Here is an 18,916-nt window from a genome sequence, read left to right on the forward strand (position 1 = left end):
GAGCACATGGAGGGCTGTGCGGCCCCCCAAAGAAATGCCACTCCACACCATGACTGACACACCGCCAAACCGGTCATGCTGGAGGCTGTTGCAGGCAGCAGAACGTTCTCCACGGCGTCTCCAGACTGTCACGTCTGTCACGTGCTCAGTGTGAACCTGCTTTCATCTGTGAAGAGCACAGGGCGCCAGTGGCGAATTTGCCAATCTTGGTGTTCTCTGGCAAATGCCAAACGTCCTGCACGGTGTTGGGCTGTAAGCACAACCCCCACCTGTGGACGTCGGGCACTCATACCACCCTCATGGAGTCTGTTTCTGACCGTTTGAGCAGACACATGCACATTTGTGGCCTGCTGGAGGTCATTTTGCAGGGCTCTGGTAGTGCTCCTCCTGCTCCTCCTTCCACAAAGGCGGAGGTAGCGGTCCTGCTGCTGGGTTGTTGCCCTCCTACGGCCTCCTCCACATCTCCTGATGTACTGGCCTGTCTCCTGGTAGCGCCTCCATGCTCTGGACACTATGCTGACAGACACAGCAAACCTTCTTGCCACAGCTCGCATTGATGTGCCATCCTGGATGAGCTGCACTACCTGAGCCACTTGTGTGGGGTGTAGACTCCATCTCATGCTACCACTAGAGTGAAAGCACCGCCAGCATTCAAAAGTGACCAAAACATCAGCCAGGAAGCATAGGAACTGAGAAGTGGTCTGTGGTCTCCACCTGCAGAACCACTCCTTTATTGGGGGTGTCTTGCTAATTGCCTGTAATTTCCACCTGTTGTCTATTCCATTTGCACAACAGCATGTGAAATGTATTGTCAATCAGTGTTGCTTCCTAAGTGGACAGTTTGATTTCACAGAAGTGTGATTGACTTGGAGTTACATTGTGTTGTTTAAGTGTTCCCTTTATTTTTTTGAGCAGTGTACTTGCGTACTATTGTTTGTACAGATGAAATTGCTTCCAAGGATGAACCCGACATGTGGAGGTCTACGATTCTTTTTCTGAGGTCTTGGCTGATTTCTTTTGATTTTCCCATGTCAAGCAAAGAGGCACGGAGTTTGAAGGTAGGCCTTGAAATACATCCACAGGTACACCTCCAATTGACTCAAATTATGTCAATTAGCCAATCAGAAGCTTCTAAAGCCATGACATCATTTTTGGGGAATTTTCCAAGCTGTTTAAAGGCACAGTCAACTTAGTGTATGTAAACTTCTGACCCACTGGAATTGTGATACAGTGAAATAATCTGTCTGTAAACAATTGTTGGAAAAATGACTTGTGTCATGCACAAAGTAGATGTCCTAACCGACTTGCCAAAACTATAGTTTGTTAACAAGAAATGTGTGGAGTGGTTGAAAAACGAGTTTTAATGACTCCAACCTAAGTGTATGTAAACTTCCGACGACTTCAACTGTACGTTCTGAACCACTTTTTGTCATTCTCAGTTTTAATTTCTGTACCTGTAACAATTTTTCAAACAAGATACAAGTTAGGCCTATTATTTATTTTAAAACATTTGTTCAAAGTCTCCATCACTGGACCCAGTGGATGGGCAGTAAACCGGTCAGGGTGTTTTTTTTGTCTTTTACCTTATCAGCAGGTATATTTGACAAAAGGCACCTGATAGTCTAACTCTGAAATCACCCTTTCCTGTTCAAAGGTCAGAGCTATAAAGTACATCTCCCTTTATCTTCCAACTCTAGTGAGCGACGCAAACGGACCTTGGTCGGTTCTGTTTTCGTAGACCGTATAGACCCCATTAGTCGTGTGTACGTGTGTGTGTGTGTGTGTGTGTCTCAGGTGAACTGGTAGGCGTTAGTCATGTGTGTGTGCACAATCAACTCGAAGGGAGATAAGGACCCACCACGCCTCACAGGTCTACGGGGGCTGCCAAAGGCATCAATGGGCTGTACCGTCCAGTAACTGAAACAAAGCGAGTACTCCAACAAGGTGAGATAATCCTACATATATTTCACATCTGTAGTGTGTCACAAAAAACTTACAATGTATAAATGCTTTACACATTTTAATAATTGGTTTGCCATGAATGTTAACTCAATTATCATACCATATTATGATATTTTTTAACAATTTATTATTTATTGCAGTTTTGTCATTCAGTAGTAGACTGCTGTTTTACAGAATTATTCCACATGATAAGAGACTGCTAATTGCTAAATTGTAATGCAAATACATATTTTTTGCAATTATTCCTCCTGCAATGGAAATGCCTTTATAAAGAAACTTCTCTTGCATAATTTCCTCCTGTGAACTTTGATCAGATAACGTATAAGCTTGCTATTTCCTCATTTCATGTCTTGATCACTGCATTATCCCCTGCTAAATAGTCCTACCTAAAAGTCTCCCTCAGAATACAGTATTGCAATAATCTTGCCTTGACCTTTCAGTTGAATTAGGCATATGGCTGAAGAGGGACGTGTGCATCTTTAAATGTTTTGTATCTCCTAAGCAATATATTTAGCCACTATAGTTGTCCTTGGTGCCTACAAAAAGTCAGAGCGCCTTTCTAAACTCTTGGATCCTGCGATGCATGCTGACTGGTCCAACTAGACTATTGTGTAATTGCGCAAACGCCAGTAGCATACTGTAGGTTTTGTTGGTTTGGCTTAATAAAGCATAATGTTTGTCATATTCCAACTTATTGATAAAATAATTTGATAAACCAATTAAGAAAATGCCAAGAGTATCATCGAGTTGTTCTAATTTGTATTTTAAGGATTAAACCGTTAGCCTTACTACACCCACCCATAACGCGTTGCATTGTTACTTGGGAGTCTAGTTATGAGACGTTTGTCCGTGAGCAATGTTACCTCTAAAACGTTCAAGCGCAAACTTCCAGGGCGCGTTTACTGTGAACGCTGAGGCTGTACTCGCTTTAAGTTAGTTCTACCAGTGGCCAAGTAGGATACTATGCCTATTTTATCATAATGTAGGCCTAACAGAGTAGCCTACCATCAAAAACAATGGAAAAATACATCCCATAACATTTTTAAAACGGAAATAGCTGTTCTATCATTCAGCCAACACTAGAAGTCAATGTGTGGTGTTCAATGAGACTACATTCCATGAGACTTTTGGGGGGGGAAAAACGTGCAGGACTGGACATTATTAACCTGTTCATCCACTGGTCCTTCAGACCAGGTGACAAAACATGTTGTTGTGTTTGATGCAAGAAACCACTTCACAAAATAAAATGCATTATTATTCCCATACCATTATTACAGAGAATCAGACACATGATGCTACCCTCTGCCTATTGGCTGCTTAGCTTATTCAACCCTTGTCTTAAGATGCAACACTGCCCCTTCAATTATATATTTTTTTGTCTCTTTATCTGACTCACTTTTCCAACATGTCTCGAAATGTGCACGTTGTGTGCTCTGTAGGACGCAATCACTCCCCTATTGCTGACTACAAATGATCTATAACTGGGTTAATAACTCATTAGATGGATATAATATGGCCAATATACTACAGCTGAGTGCTGTATCCAGGCACTCCGCAATGCGTCGTGTCTAAGAACAGCCCTTAGCTGTGGTATATTGGCCATATACCACACCTCTTTGGGCCTTATTGCTTAAATAGTCATACTGCAGCTCTGATTGGCTATGCCGTGTAGAGTACGGGCAGCCATAGAAACCTACTCCTGTGCTTCTGCCTACAGTACAACACAATGTCTTGCATAGTTCGTTTTGTTTCAGTATGTTGCATTGAAAGTGGCCAATATTGCATTGATTTGATCACAATTGCCGCAGTAGAGGGAAACATTGTGCTTCTCTCAGTGGGCTGATATGTCTTCTGCGCTCTGTACAACAGTCCTGGGGGAGCTGCTCGGGGCTAGTGCGCGGTGGTCTCGGGGCTAGTGCGCGGCGGTCTCGGGACTAGTGCGCGGCGGTCTCGGGACTAGTGCGCGGCGGTCTCGGGACTAGTGCGCGGCGGTCTCGGGGCTAGTGCGCAGCTTAGAGGGAACATATAGGGTGGTAGCCTACTTGTTCTAATTGAGTTTGACAAAATGTATTGTTTAATCTGACATTTCTAATTTAATATTTCTCAATTCAATAGTGTTTCATTAACACAATTAAATTATGTCGATCTGTAATAGCAATGTAATAAAACATTTTTAAAAAACTCTTTCCAGTAGGACTAACTACTGTCCAACACTGAATTAAGTAGGCTGGCGTGCATGGGAATTGAGAGCGTTTTGAAAGGAGGGGTGAAATACACACGGACCTATAGCCTAGTCCAGCCGCTTCGTCTGTTGCTGCAGTCACACCACGCGCCGGTCTCCTCTTCCAGTCTCACTCATCTTATCCTCTCTGATTTCCCTCCTTTCCTTTTAGACTCGTAGCATCACCAAGGCTCACATTCCATTCATCCATCCAGCCCTCTCAAAAACTCTGGAAATAAAACAATGGCGAACAACTTTGCCAGAATTTTGTCCGGCAAACGGAATGTGGGTATTATGTCATTAGTTGGAGCCGGGTCTTTGACAGCGGCCTTTCTGCTCAACCGTGAACATGTCACCGCCGGAGCGCAAGTACGGAGAGTGTACCCTGCCAGGTAACCCACGACGCCCGTTATTGCGCTATATGGACATTCAGTCCAGCCATTTGTCATTCTGTAGACCTGTTGTTTTAGATGCAATAATACATAAGTAAAAGTCTACGCTGACCTACACTGAATTCTCTGACTGTCAAAACTGGAGACTAGATGCCATTATTTTAGCAGCAGCATTGTATGAATGTGCTATTTCGAGTCGGTTCTTTCTTACTTAGCTTTTTGTGGAAATGATAAATGACCTAGGCCTGTTTTATTCATGAAATGTTCAATCTGTATTCCGCCTCATGTTTTTTATGCCTAATGATGAAAGATAAATATAAAGCAATTCAAATGTATAAGAGTGCTCTGAATGCATGGACCACTGATGGAATGTTTCGCCAACAATATGTAGACAACAATGATACGCTCTAATTCATTATTTGGTGAGATAGACAGGTGTGTTTTTTTTTCTTCCAGAACCATGTTGGAATGGTCTAGAATGAATCTAGAATCTCCTTATATGACTTGCATGGGGGCTGGGCTAAAACTCAGCTTTATGGTTTTATAATGATAGGTAGAATCTACCGCAAAACCGATTAGAGAAGATGCTGGAGGCAAAATGCAAAACTGGACAAACCGATTGCATAACGCGTAGGCCTATTAAGAAATATAGGATATTCCGTTTCCAAAGCATAGTCGAAGAATGCTCGACGTCTGCTGCGATCAGATTGTAGCATGTATGGTTGCACTGTTGTGCCTGTGATGACCGCGCACTGTGCCATGTGTAGGCTAAACATAGCGCGGATGCGCTGGTATGTCTTATTAAGAAAAGCACAGGTAGATTAGAACAGAGTGATGGATGGAAATCACTGTAGCTGTTGGATATTGAGTAGCCTAGGTTACATTGCAGCGAGTCGTAAGGCTGTAATTATCATAATGGTGTCATCAATCACGTATTTCCTATATAGCTTTTATATATATTTATTTTTTGTAGTTAGTCCTACAAAAATTGCTAAATCATTGTCTTTGAGAACCACAAGGATAATAAATAAATAAAAAAATATATATATTTTTTAAATTAATTTATTTTTATTTTTTATTATCCTTGTGGTTCTCAAAGACAATGATTTAGCAATTTTTGTCTGTATGACTGAATGTATCCCGACAGTGCGGAGTACCCGGACCTGCGCAAGCACAACAACTGCATGGCCAGCCACCTGACACCTGCCATCTATGCCAAGCTGGTGGACAAGGCCACGCCCAACGGCTACACTCTGGACCAGGCCATCCAGACTGGCGTGGACAACCCCGGGCACCCCTTCATCAAGACCGTGGGCATGGTGGCAGGGGACGAGGAGTCCTATGAGGTCAGAGCAGGCAGCAGTTAGATGTCATGAATGCAGATGACAGATGTATAGTTTTCATCAGGGTGAAATCATAGGCTGTCTATTTTCTCAGTTCCTCCGCTCTAACAAAGCATATTGGAGGAGAGGATCCAATGTCCCCTCTGGATCTCAACCTCAAAATTAGCTTTACATAAAAAAAATAAGTAAAACTGTTTTTGGTTTGTCATTATGGGGTATTGTGTGTAGATTGATGAGGGGAAAATAACAATTTAATTCATTTTAGAATAAGGCTGTATCGTAACAAAATGTGGAAAATGTCAAGGGGACTGAATACTTTCCGAATGTACTGCATATATTCAATATCTGCTTTTTTTAATAGGTGTCCTTCTTTGTTTGACGTTTCTTAAAGCCATAAAAAGCCCATTTAGTCGATAAGCTACATTTATGTCAGCTACATTAACAATGAATGAGTACTCTGCCTTTTGATATTTTCTGACATGAGGAGGAACAAGAGCAGTGGTCAATTGACCACATTTGATATTACAATCCCAGACACTTAATCTGACAATGGAGAACAGGCGCACCCGATCCCCCTGTCCCATTTCAGACTGAGACCATCTACCACTGCACCAGAGGGGTGTTGGTTTTAGGATAGAGGAGACTTTTTCATTTGGGATCACATCATTTGGTCATCAGTTTTATTGCTTGCTATGAGACTACACCTACTCAGAGACATTGCTATAATAGTATAGTATAAATCATACTAGAGTACAATACTATACTGTAAGCCTGTCTAATAGTTTGTAAAGTGACAGTGATTCTCTTAATGTAGTCTACAAGGGGGCAGCATGTAGCCTAGTGGTTAGAGTGTAGAGGCGGCAGGTAGCCTAGTGGTTAGAGTGTAGAGGCGGCAGGTAGCCTAGTGGTTAGAGTGTAGAGGCGGCAGGTAGTCTAGTGGTTAGAGTGTAGAGGCGGCAGGGTAGCCTGGTGGGTAGGAGCGTTGGGCCAGAAACCGAAAGGTTGGTGGATCGAATCCCCGAGCTGACAAGGTAAAAATCTGTCGTTCTGTCCCTGAGCAAGGCAGTTAACCCACTGTTCCCCGGGTGCCGATGCCGTGGATGTCGATTTAAGGCAGCCCCCCCCCCCCCACCTCTCTGATTCAGAGGGGTTGGGTTAAAGGTGGAAGACACATTTCAGTTGAAGGCATTCAGCTATACAACTGACTAGGTATCCCCCTTTCCCATAACTCCTAACCAAATGAGAGACTGTATAATGATGACATTTTTGATGTGGGGGGATTTCAGGTGTTTGCAGACCTCCTTGACCCGGTCATCAAGGAGAGGCACAATGGCTACGACCCTCAGACTATGACCCATCCCACCGACTTGGACTCCAGCAAGGTACAGAGATACAACTTCACTGAAAACAACAGTATGGGCTGTGTCTGGTCAAAAGTAGTGCACTATATAGAGAATAGGGTGCCAGTGTGCCCTCATCAGTGAGATTTCTAGAACTGGCTGAATGGTGGAGCTGTCCTTAAGCTAAGTTTGCCCTGACCGTCACTATCTCTACCTGGTCACACCACACACAGACCATGTTAGGTGTCGCATATTTAACATTAGAAAGTGGACAGATTCACTCACTGGACGCTATACTAATCAGTGATACCAGCTAATATTATATCGTTAGGCAGTAAATCGATTGTCCATACTGGAACGTTAATCATACATTATGTTGTATTACATGAATGTCGTTTCTGTCTGATGAAAACCTCTTGTCTCCAAAACAGAAACCTTTCAGGAAATTGAAAACAAATGACCATATTTTCTCTTTAACGAACATATAATTCTGAAACTAGAAGCTTAAATTAAATGTTCAGAGTACATTGAGGGAAGTTACTGCTTTAAATAAAAACATTTTTAAATGTCACAATGTTTTCGTCAGACAGCGATGATATGTTATATGCTACAAAGAATGTAAATTACTGTATATGGCATAGAAATCACATATCAAAGGAACCTAATGTAGGATCGATAATCATGTCATGACTTACTTAAATCATTTAGCTTTTTGGGGAGCATAGGTCATTCACAAATTTCCTTCATGTCGGTTTCATGATACTAGGCCTAACTGTCATACTATTTACTACTATTTACTACTATTTACTACTACACTACCCTGTTCGTTATTTTTTCTGTTTCCCTCCGTCTGTCAGCTCAAGTCGGGCAAATTCGACGAGCGCTACGTGCTGTCGTCGCGGGTCAGGACGGGCCGTAGCATCAGGGGACTGAGCCTGCCCCCGGCGTGTACCCGGGCAGAGCGCCGGGAGGTAGAGAAGGTGGTGGTGGACGCCCTGGCTGGCCTGAAGGGGGACCTGGCGGGGACATATTACAGCCTCACCCACATGACAGACCAGGAGCAGCAGCAGCTCATTGACGTGAGTCAGGATGCCAATCCATTTGAAGACCTAAAGGACCGGAGAGAAACAATAGCAGATATGTTTTGTTAGGCATTGATGTTGTTCCCCTTTCATTAAGACAGCATTTCCTGTCTCTACTGTGTTGACACAGGACCACTTCCTGTTCGATAAACCCGTGTCCCCTCTGCTGACCTGTTCGGGGATGGCCCGCGATTGGCCAGATGCACGTGGTATCTGGTAAGCTGTTGGTTATAGATACAGAACCTTAGTGGTCATAACGGTGAAAGGTGATTTTGATTATTGTCTCTTAGTTATTATTTGCATACAGTTGGTGCTACACATCACCATGACCCTTCTTTATGGAGGTTTTCCATCTAGCAAACTGACAATGTCCACTAGCTTGTATCTCCTGTAGACTGAGCCTTAGACTCTCCTGTAGACTGAGCCTTAGATGTACATTAGTGATGCAGACAATGCCCTCTCCGCATTGAGTTTCAGTTGGTGCCCAGAAATAGCCTGATGCCAACCGCTACTCTGCCAGGACCTGCTCCAGCCTTTCTCTACCCATCTACAGCATGCCACCTGCTACCCTGCCAGGACCTGCTCCAGCCTTTCTCTACCCATCTACAGCATGCCAACCTCTCCTCTATAATTCATCCTCAGGGCTCTAAATTAAAAATGTTCTGAGAGCTCTCTCCCCCTTTCATGCTTCTATCTGCTCTCCTGGCTTCAGACCTATCCATTACTTCATTCAATTCTCTAATTGTTTTCAGGAGGCCAATGGGGCAAATATGCCATTTTCTATAATGCAATGCATTGCAAGAAAATTTTTGCTTATATGGAAATACTGTATCCATTACAATGCAATTTGATTATTGCGTATGTGGCAATACTGTACACCGCCACCATCACCTCAATGAAGTTATAACGTATGGGAAATGGAACCTGGACATTAACTCTAGCTGGTACAATAAAGGATAGAGAAATGATCTCTCTGTCATGTATAAATAGTTTAACTCAATCCAATTTCAGGGATGCTCTGAGCTCCTTTTTATAGACCACCCGGATCAAACCTGATTACCGACAGAAAGGAGAAGCAGAACCTTCTATTTTGTAAATAAAGGCCTCTGAGGAAAAGCATTTATTATCAACGATCGTGATCAGCTCCTCTGAAATAGTCTATGTACACTGGTGGGAGCGCTGGCATCCCATGACATTAGGAAGCACTACACAAGTATTGATTTAAGAGTGTGTTTTGTGTAGTTTTTATTTTAGTTTAAATTAGTATTGATACGTTTTGTGTTTTCAACCCTCGCTACTCCTTTGTACCAAACCCAGGCATAACAACACGAAGACCTTCCTGATCTGGATCAATGAAGAGGATCACACCAGAGTCATCTCTATGGAGAAGGGAGGCAACATGAAGAGAGTGTTTGACCGCTTCTGCACAGGCCTGAAAGAGGTGCGTGCACACACACACACACACACACACACACACACACACACCGACCATTATGTGGCTGCCGGTGAATGTATGCAAGACAAAAATACATCTCAGGGCAAATAAAGTTGTAATCGAATGTTTTTCATCTAGTCTAAAGTGAAAGGTTTGTTCAGGTGGAGAGGCTGATCCAGGAGAAAGGCTGGGAGTTCATGTGGAATGAGAGACTGGGCTACATCCTCACGTGCCCCTCTAACCTGGGCACTGGGCTCCGTGCTGGAGTACACGTCAACCTGCCCAAGCTCAGCAAGGTAACCTCTAATCAAGAGCACCAACAAGCATTTTACATTGACATGGGTTAACTAATTAGGGTCAAGTGCGTCGCTCAAGGCCACATCCAACAGATGTTTCACCTCGTCGGCTTGGAGATTCGAACCAGTGACCTTTCGGTTGCCAGCTCTTAACCGCTAGGCTACCTGCCACCCACATCATTCCCAACCCACAGGCTAGCTTGGGATTTTCCAAATACAGATTCATAAATACACAAACCCCTTAAATTCAAATCTGGACCTCGAAGCCAGTTCCACTGCTCCCCCCCCCCCCCCTCTTCCCCTGTAATCAGAGACTGATGTAGATATGGGACATCAGGTAGAACCGAAAACCAGCAGTCCTCCAGACCTCCATGGTAGGACTTTGAATGAAACCTATACCCTTACACCAGGGACCAATACGATCCCCACTAGTCAGTCATCCACCACCCACCGTCTTCTGAATGTTTCTCTTTGTTAGGGCACAGCGTAACAGAAAAAATAAATGTAAACGGGAAAGCGAGCGTTGAGATGGTATCTCTCCATTTTCCAACCGTTTTCCTGTTTGGGCGTCTACTAAAAGTGACTCCTGTCTGGTAAACCTACAGGACCCCCGCTTCACTAAGATCCTGGACAACCTGCGTCTGCAGAAGAGAGGAACCGGGGGAGTGGACACTGCAGCCGTGGGAAGCACCTTCGACATCTCCAACCTGGACAGACTGGGCCAGTCAGAGGTAATGGGGGAATAGATTGTGTTAGATTTAGACACTGATCTTAGGTTGGTTTAACAGTGTTTTTCCCACTACTAATGGGTTCAGTTGGGTTTAGGAGGAGGGGAAGCTGTTCCTAGATCTGTACCTAGGAGAAATGTCATCCCACACAGCTACTGGGTGCATCTCAATAGTTTAAAATGGCGTACTCTCCATTACCGGCGGCTACATTACAAGGCCATGCAAAATAAATTCACTTGGTCATTACAACTGGTACGACCGGGCAAATTTTTCCCAGAAGGGATCGAGATGGAGGACATTCCTCAGTAGCCTACGCTCCTTTTAGGAGGAGCCAAAGGCTTAATTCAAGTCAAATTTATTACCCATTACAGATGGTAGGGGGAGTGTAGCAAATCCATTCGCTTTACCCATCAGTCAAGTGAATGAAGGGATATGAGAGAGGAATCCATTTTAGACTATAGAGATGCGGCCATGGGTTGCACTGGAAGGCTTGAGAAATGTCTTGAGGAGAGAGACTGTCATGCCTGTGTTTAAACCTAACTCTCTCCTGTGTCTGCATGGGAGACATAAGTCAAGCACACATCCGTTCTCTACGGTGTGAATCCTGTACACATCAGTATTCTGTACTGTGTGAATCCTGTACACATCACTATTCTGTACGGTGTGAATCCTGTACACATCAGTATTGTCATGCATGGGTTGTATGGTTGGATTTATTAACATGGGTTGTATGGTGGGATTTATTAACATGGGTTGTATGGTGGGATTTATTAACATGGGTTGTATGGTGGGATTTATTAACATGGGTTGTATGGTGGGATTTATTAACATGGGTTGTATGGTGGGATTTATTAACATGGGTTGTAATGGTGGGATTTATTAACATGGGTTGTATGATGGGATTTATTAACATGGGTTGTATGATGGGTGAATGCATGGTCAGAAGGTGGGGTAGATCCTCTCATAACACTGTGCATTGACACATACACACATGATTCAGCTAATCAAGATGTGGTTGATCAGTTGAATCAGGAACGAGGTATTACAGCACTGGGAATGAAAGCCATGCATACACTGCAGCTCTCCAGGACTAGTCACTGAGGAATGGAAGGGCAAGTTTGAAAGAGTGAAAGAATGATAGAGACTGAGAGAACGAAAACCGTTGTGTGTGTGTGTGTGTGTGTGTGTGTGTGTGTGTGTGTGTGTGTGTGTGAGAGAGAGAGAGAGAGAGAGAGAGAGAGAGAGAGAGAGAGAGAGAGAGAGAGAGAGAGAGAGAGAGAGAGAGAGAGAGAGAGAGAGAGAGAGAGAGAGAGAGAGAGAGAGAGAGAGAGAGAGAGAGAGAGAGAGAGAGAGAGAGAGAGAGAGAGAGAGAGAGAGAGAGAGAGAGAGAGAGAGAGAGAGAGAGAGAGAGAGAGAGAGAGAGAGAGAGAGAGAGAGAGAGAGAGAGAGAGAGAGAGAGAGAGAGAGAGAGAGAGATATTTCAGCCTTCCCTGTAGCTCAGTTGGTAGAGCATGGCGTTTGCAACGCCAGGGTTGTGGGTTCGATACCCACGGGGGGCCAGCACAGAAAAAAAAATGTATGCATTCACTACTGTAAATCGCTCTGGATAAGAGCGTCTGCTAAATTACTAAAATGTAAATGTAATCTCAGTCCACATGATTGAGGGGATCAGTTTGAGCACGGCTTAGAATTCTGATCGCTAAACTTGATCACATAATGACTAGTTATTTGGGATGTAAGATAATTCGTAGATCAGTGATTTGGCCACTGTCTGGCCTCAATGCAGTCGATCTCAAACACGCGCACACTTTGGTTGTGTGCCACATCCACGACTGTGCCAACGGGCATCAGATTGCTAGGCCTATATCATATGATGTGCTAAACCCCTTACCTAGATGTGCAGTCGCTCGCTAACACGCCCACTGTCTCTCTCTGTGATCAGGTCCAGCTAGTGCAGACGGTGGTGGACGGCGTCAACTACTTGATCGAATGCGAGAAGAAGCTGGAGAAGGGTCAGGACATCAAGATCCCTCCGCCGATCAGGAAGTAGACTAACCCCCCCCCCCCCCCCCCCCCCCCAACTCCCAACCCAGATATTCCTCTTCCTACCAACCTCTGTCTCATCCCCATCAGAGCCATAGGTAATGTGTACACATCCAACTGTCAGATTTAAATGGCACCAAACGTTCCAAGAACATTATTCTGGTAGTCATTGGGACGTTTGGAGCCAAAATGCCTGACAAGTTGGCTGAACTCTATACCTATAGCTCTAATCCCTATAAAATTATACGTAATGGACTCCTGCTTAACACCTAAACCAGGTCTCTTTTGAGAAATAGACTAATCTGGTTAAATAATATAGGTTAAATAAATCAAATAAACCTCCTAACCCTAAACTACAGCATGTCCTATACTCAATGTGTCTGCTACCATTTATCCTCTCCTGTGTATTATTGGGTGGATTCCTATATTCTATATACCATGGTATTGTTGAATGCTTGTTTCTGATTGGTTTGAAGGGCATTCTAGAGCGTTCATTATTTCTCTATAACGCACAGTATATCAGCACGGAAGAATACAAAGGCTATAGTTAATTCTTACATGTTTTGAGCTGCTTTTGAAAGCAAAAGTCGAATGGAAATCTTTATTAGCATTGCTGAATTAGATTTTCATAATGGCAAGCTAGTAACTAACTGATGGTTTGGTTAGCTAAACTAGCAAGTATGTTTGTTTAGTTACTACGGAAACTACTGTAGCTATCTAGTAAGCTTTCTAGCAACTTCAGTGGATGTTAAACACATTTCTACTTGGAAAATCAACACGCATCTAGCGGAACATTTGACATTTTAGCCATGGTATGAAAGGGATAATCAACACGGTGCACTATGCGTTCTCTGGAAAATAATGTAGCTCCGTGGAAGGTCAATCCCGCTCTTTGTAGCGCGTCGTGAAACACACCTTCCGCGTCGTTAATTGTTTTCCATAGAGCGCATAGCCCCTCGTTGACGATCCCTTACATAATCCATCCATTTGTGGTAGTCTACATTCAGTGTAACCATGTAGTGATTGTTGACAACTTGAATGTAGCACAACAGCCATGTTGGACTGATAATAACTTGTACAGGGTTTGTCTGTATGCCGGGGTTATTAATACGACACGGGTTGAACTAAGTCCTACTAAACTACTCTGCTCAGTGCTTGATGACGTACTGTACGTATCAAGCAGCAATATCATTTCAACCCACCATTGAATGTCATTCTCAAACATATTTTATTAAAGAAACCATCTATTTAATATCTTTCTCATTCGTCATTAATATTTTAAACCTGTTGCATGCCTGTTGCAGACCTTAGTAACCTTTTAACTGTTCAAGGCTGGTGTATATGCGTGTTTGTGCCTGCATGTAAGCAAAGCTTTGACTGACTTACAGTAGGTGGGCGCCATGGTAATGAAGCGCTCAGACACTGATACTCTAAACAACACTGCACTGTGCTAACTACTTTTACTGTACCCAGATTTAAGGTCAAAAAGTGAGTTTCCATTGATTTCTTTTCTGTTTGTATGGTAAGTGATAAGTAATGTTAGCTATGACAATGTACGATATGTCAGAACTGCATATCTGCCTAGCTTTCACAATATGAACAATTAATACAATTGTAATCCTAAATCATTGTTAATAAAACATGTTCTGATATTAGAAGTTGTAACCAGAGCTCTGCCCCTCAGATCCGCCAGCCAGGCTAACATTGGACATTGTAACATATTCAGGCGGTGGATTGGCTCTCCGTATTCAACCAGTGAATGTCTCTGTCTGTTTGAAAAGCCTTGCAGAGGCATGTTGTTACTGAAATCTGGGTTGTGTTTTTTAGAGGACAGCGTAGACAAATTTTTTTGCATTCGAAAACGAAAATGAGCAGTTCTTATTGGACCAAGTATTTCCTTCCCTTTTTAACCTGGTGCCAATGTGTGTCCTGATCTTGTCCACATTCTGATTGTGCCCACATTTTTAGACTGGTGTAGACGATTAAAATAAGTAATTGTGATGATCTACCTCCGGATGTAGTCGGGGACATGTTGTACCTGGGTCATCCTGACCAGAGCACCAAAATCACATTAATTCAAATGTAACCAGGGCTATAAATAGACTTTAGAAACAATTGTTTTTGTGCTGGGTAAGGTTGAAAATCAAAATCCACAATGGGTTTCGAACGGTCAAACTTTGGTGTCATAACCTGTGTTTAACGCCGTCCAACCTACCTCCCTGACCCTCCAACCAGCTCCTGAACCTTCATCCATTTCCAACACCTCCCTAACGCTCCAACCTGCTCCCAGACCCTCGATCCAGCTCCCTGACCCTCCACCCACCTCCATCCACCTCCATGACCCTCCATCCTCCCTGACCCTCCAACCTACTCTCTCCCTTAGTATTCATCCAACCAATCAATCTGCCCCAGACTACCTCCGAAGACAGTCAAGCAGGTCTGATCACAAGTTATTTTAATTGTCTACACCTGAAAATGTGGGCAAAATCAGAATGTGGACAAGATCAGGCCACGTGTTAGCAGCAGGTATAAACGGGGCTCTTAATAGCATGTGTAGTCGCGGCCTACCTTGAACAGATTGTGATTGGATTGCCACATCTGGCCACATCTACAGTCCTCATGCCTCCTTGCAGCATGCCTAAGGCACGTTCACGCAGATGAGCAGGGACCCTGGGCATCTTTCTTTTGGTGTTTTTCAGAGTCAGTAGAAAGGCCTCTTTAGTGTCCTAAGTTTTCAGACCTGTGACCTTAATTGCCTACCGTCTGTAAGCTGTTAGTGTCTTAACGACCGTTCCACTGGTGCATGTACATTAATTGTTTATGGTTCATTGAACAAGCATGGAAAACCCTTTACGGTGCAGATCTGTGAAGTTATTTGGATTTTTACGAATTATCTTTGAAAGACATGGGAAAAGGGACGTTGCTTTTTTTGCTGAGTGTACAATAAAGCATGCCATATACACTCAGGGGTCATTTTATTAGGTACGCCCATCAAGTACTGGGTTGGACACCCCTTTGCCTCCAGAACAGCCTGAATTATTTGGGGTATGTAAACGTTGCTCAATTGGTATCAAGGGACCTAACGTGTGCCAGGAAATCATTCCCCACACCATTACACCACTGCCACCAGCCTGTACCGTTGACACCAGGCAGGATGGGGCCATTGACTCATGCTGTTCACTCCAAATCCTGACTCAGCATGACACAACAGGAATCGGGATTCGTCAGACCAGGCGATGTTTTTCCACTCCTCAACTGTCCAGTGTTGGTGATGGCCTGCTCACTGGAGCCACTTCTTCTTGTTTTTCGCTGATAGGAGTGGGACCCGGTGTGGTCGTCTGTTGCCCTATACGGTGACTTCAGAAAGTATTCAGACCCATTGACCTTTTACACATTTTGTTACGTTACTGCCTTATTCTAAAATTGATTGAAACTGTAGCCCAGTGTTTAATGTAACTGTGTAGCCCAGTGTTTAATGTAACTGTGTAGTCCAGTGTTTAATGTAACTGTGTAGCCCAGTGTTTAATGTAACTGTGTAGCCCAGTGTTTAATGTAACTGTAGCCCAGTGTTTAATGTAACTGTGTAGTCCAGTGTTTAATGTAACTGTGTAGCCCAGTGTTTAATGTAACTGTGTAGCCCAGTGTTTAATGTAACTGTAGCCCAGTGTTTAATGTAACTGTAGCCCAGTGTTTAATGTAACTCTAGTCCAGTGTTTAATGTAACTCTAGTCCAGTGTTTAATGTAACTCTAGTCCAGTGTTTAATGTAACTGTAGCCCAGTATTTAATGTAACTGTAGCCCAGTGTTTAATGTAACTGTAGCCCAGTATTTAATGTAACTGTAGCCCAGTGTTTAATGTAACTGTAGCCCAGTGTTTAATGTAACTCTAGTCCAGTGTTTAATGTAACTCTAGTCCAGTGTTTAATGTAACTCTAGTCCAGTGTTTAATGTAACTCTAGTCCAGTGTTTAATGTAACTCTAGTCCAGTGTTTAATGTAACTGTAGCCCAGTGTTTAATGTAACTGTGTAGCCCAGTGTTTAATGTAACTGTGTAGCCCAGTGTTTAATGTAACTGTAGCCCAGTGTTTAATGTAACTGTGTAGCCCAGTGTTTAATGTAACTGTAGCCCAGTGTTTAATGTAACTGTAGCCCAGTGTTTAATGTAACTGTAGCCCAGTATTTAATGTAACTGTAGCCCAGTGTTTAATGTAACTGTGTAGCCCAGTGTTTAATGTAACTGTAACCCAGTATTTAATGTAACTCTAGTCCAGTGTTTAATGTAACTGTAGCCCAGTGTTTAATGTAACTCTAGTCCAGTGTTTAATGTAACTGTAGCCCAGTGTTTAATGTGTATGAATGGTGGTAGATGTACTATTTCTTTAGAAACAACCATTTTATTATAGCACATTATAAGGACAGGTTGCTGTTGTTTTTTTACCCATGAGGCTTTTGAAATACTAAGACAACCAGTACCATATTATCCGGTGGCACAAAACCACCGCAGTGCACTACTACGGATGTAAACGGCTGCCAGTACACAGTATTACAGCACTGGAGACAGTCCAACATGACGATGTAACTCCTACAGACAGGTCTGCAGTGGTCTTCATTATTCTGCAGTAATCTGATTACAATTACAGAGGGTCTGTTTATCTAGCTGCATTAAATAGATTAACAAAGGGTCATCTGCCAGTTTTAAAACATCTTGCAATGCAAAATGAAAACAAGTGTTTCTTATTGGACAAGTCCAGATAGTGCCCCCCTATTTCAGTCCATTTTCTTCCATTTTGTTCCTAATGAACACGACCCAGAGCTGAAAAGAGACGCCTGAACACTACAAGGTAGCCACAGAGTCAGAGATAGCACTCTATAAGTAGGTCAAGAAGTTATTCCTGTAATGTGCCCTTGTGTGAGGACGTGATTTGATTAAATAAATGGAACAGTGAACAGTGATGTGAAACAGAGTGATATTCAGGTTGGTTTGACATTGTGTACATCTTAAAGACTGCAGCAATCTTACAAAACTCATCAGTCTTTTGAAATCTGTGTGACTACACTGGGAAATAAAAAAAACGTAAGCATAAAATATAGTGGCTGCCATCAATGGTATTGCTACAGTACTCCGTAAAGCATTGTCCAGCTGGAGTGGAGTGTTTTCTACATTCAAACTTTCTTCTAAAGCTGACTGTACTTCTGGTCAGGTACTGATTGGTGGGTTGTCCTGCAACCAGACAATGTTATCAACCAAGTCTGACCTGCCGGCGTGCGACTGATGATGTCATTGTTGTGGGTCCTGCTTGCCTGAAGGCCCTCCGGATGGCCCTTGGCCATTTTGCATCAAACTTCTGTGTGTACAAGACTGATGTTCATCTTTGCAGGGCAATTTGTATTCTTGGTGACTTCTTGGTTTGGCGTTACACTGAACAAAACTATAAACGCAACATGCAACAATTTCTAAGATTCTACCGAGTTTTCTGTTCATTCAAGGCCCTAATCTATGGATGTCACATGACCAGGAATACAGATATGCATCTGTTGGTCATCGAATCCCTGAGCTGACGAGGTACAAATCTGTCGTTCTGCCCCTGATTGTCAATAAGAATTTGTTCTTAACTGAGTTGCCTAGTTAAATAAAGGTTAAATAAATAAATAAATGATCAATGGAAACAGGATGCACCTGAGCTCAATTTCAAGTCTCATAGCAAAGGGTCTGAATACTTACATAAAAAATAAGGTATTCCTGTTTTTTAATTGTAATACATTTGCAAAAATGTATAAAAAACTGTTTTTGCTTTGTCATTATGGGGTATTGTGTGTAGATTGATGACATTTTTTATTTATTTAATCAATTTTAGAATAAAGCTGTAACGTAACAAAATGTGTGTAAAGTCAAGAGGTCTGAATACTTTCTGAATGCACTGTAAATGTGGGCATGATAAAACGTGAAAAATATCAAGCGTATTGACTTCCCACAAATGCCAAATTTATAGCATTTGGAGACAGTGGCCAGGTAAACAAAACCAAATAACAGAGTTCTACCAGGCTGTATTCAGGAAATAACAGAGTTCTACCAG

General features: G+C 42.9%; 1 protein-coding gene across 2 annotated transcripts; it reads left to right on the top strand.

Annotated features, from left to right (window-relative positions):
- The first annotated feature begins 1,832 nt into the window (after nt 1-1,832).
- LOC115192842 (creatine kinase U-type, mitochondrial) lies at nt 1,833-14,094 on the top strand. Of its 2 annotated transcripts, XM_029751732.1 has the most exons (10): nt 1,833-1,944; nt 4,356-4,575; nt 5,723-5,921; nt 7,205-7,300; nt 8,116-8,337; nt 8,471-8,556; nt 9,658-9,781; nt 9,937-10,071; nt 10,677-10,802; nt 12,742-14,094. In XM_029751732.1, the coding sequence occupies exons 2-10, from the start codon at nt 4,427-4,429 to the stop codon at nt 12,847-12,849; spliced, it is 1,245 nt and encodes a 414-aa protein (XP_029607592.1). In that variant the 5' UTR covers nt 1,833-1,944; nt 4,356-4,426; the 3' UTR covers nt 12,850-14,094. The 2 variants fall into 2 exon arrangements, with proteins under 2 accessions (XP_029607592.1, XP_029607593.1); XM_029751733.1 differs by lacking the exon at nt 1,833-1,944 and having other exon boundaries at nt 4,268-4,575.
- Nucleotides 14,095-18,916: the final 4,822 nt, after the last annotated feature.

Source organism: Salmo trutta, chromosome 4 (genome assembly GCF_901001165.1).
Source record: "Salmo trutta chromosome 4, fSalTru1.1, whole genome shotgun sequence".
Classification (NCBI taxonomy): Eukaryota; Metazoa; Chordata; class Actinopteri; order Salmoniformes; family Salmonidae; genus Salmo; species Salmo trutta.

What these genes read in the sequence shown, in the direction of transcription:
- LOC115192842 (XM_029751732.1), top strand. Translation starts at nt 4,427, where the DNA reads ATGGCGAACAACTTTGCCAGAATTTTGTCCGGCAAACGGAATGTGGGT. An exon ending in TCTGCACAGGCCTGAAAGAG is followed by an intron (nt 9,782 to 9,936) that starts GTGCGTGCACAC and finishes AGGTTTGTTCAG; the next exon opens with GTGGAGAGGCTGATCCAGGA. An exon ending in ACCTGCCCAAGCTCAGCAAG is followed by an intron (nt 10,072 to 10,676) that starts GTAACCTCTAAT and finishes GTAAACCTACAG; the next exon opens with GACCCCCGCTTCACTAAGAT.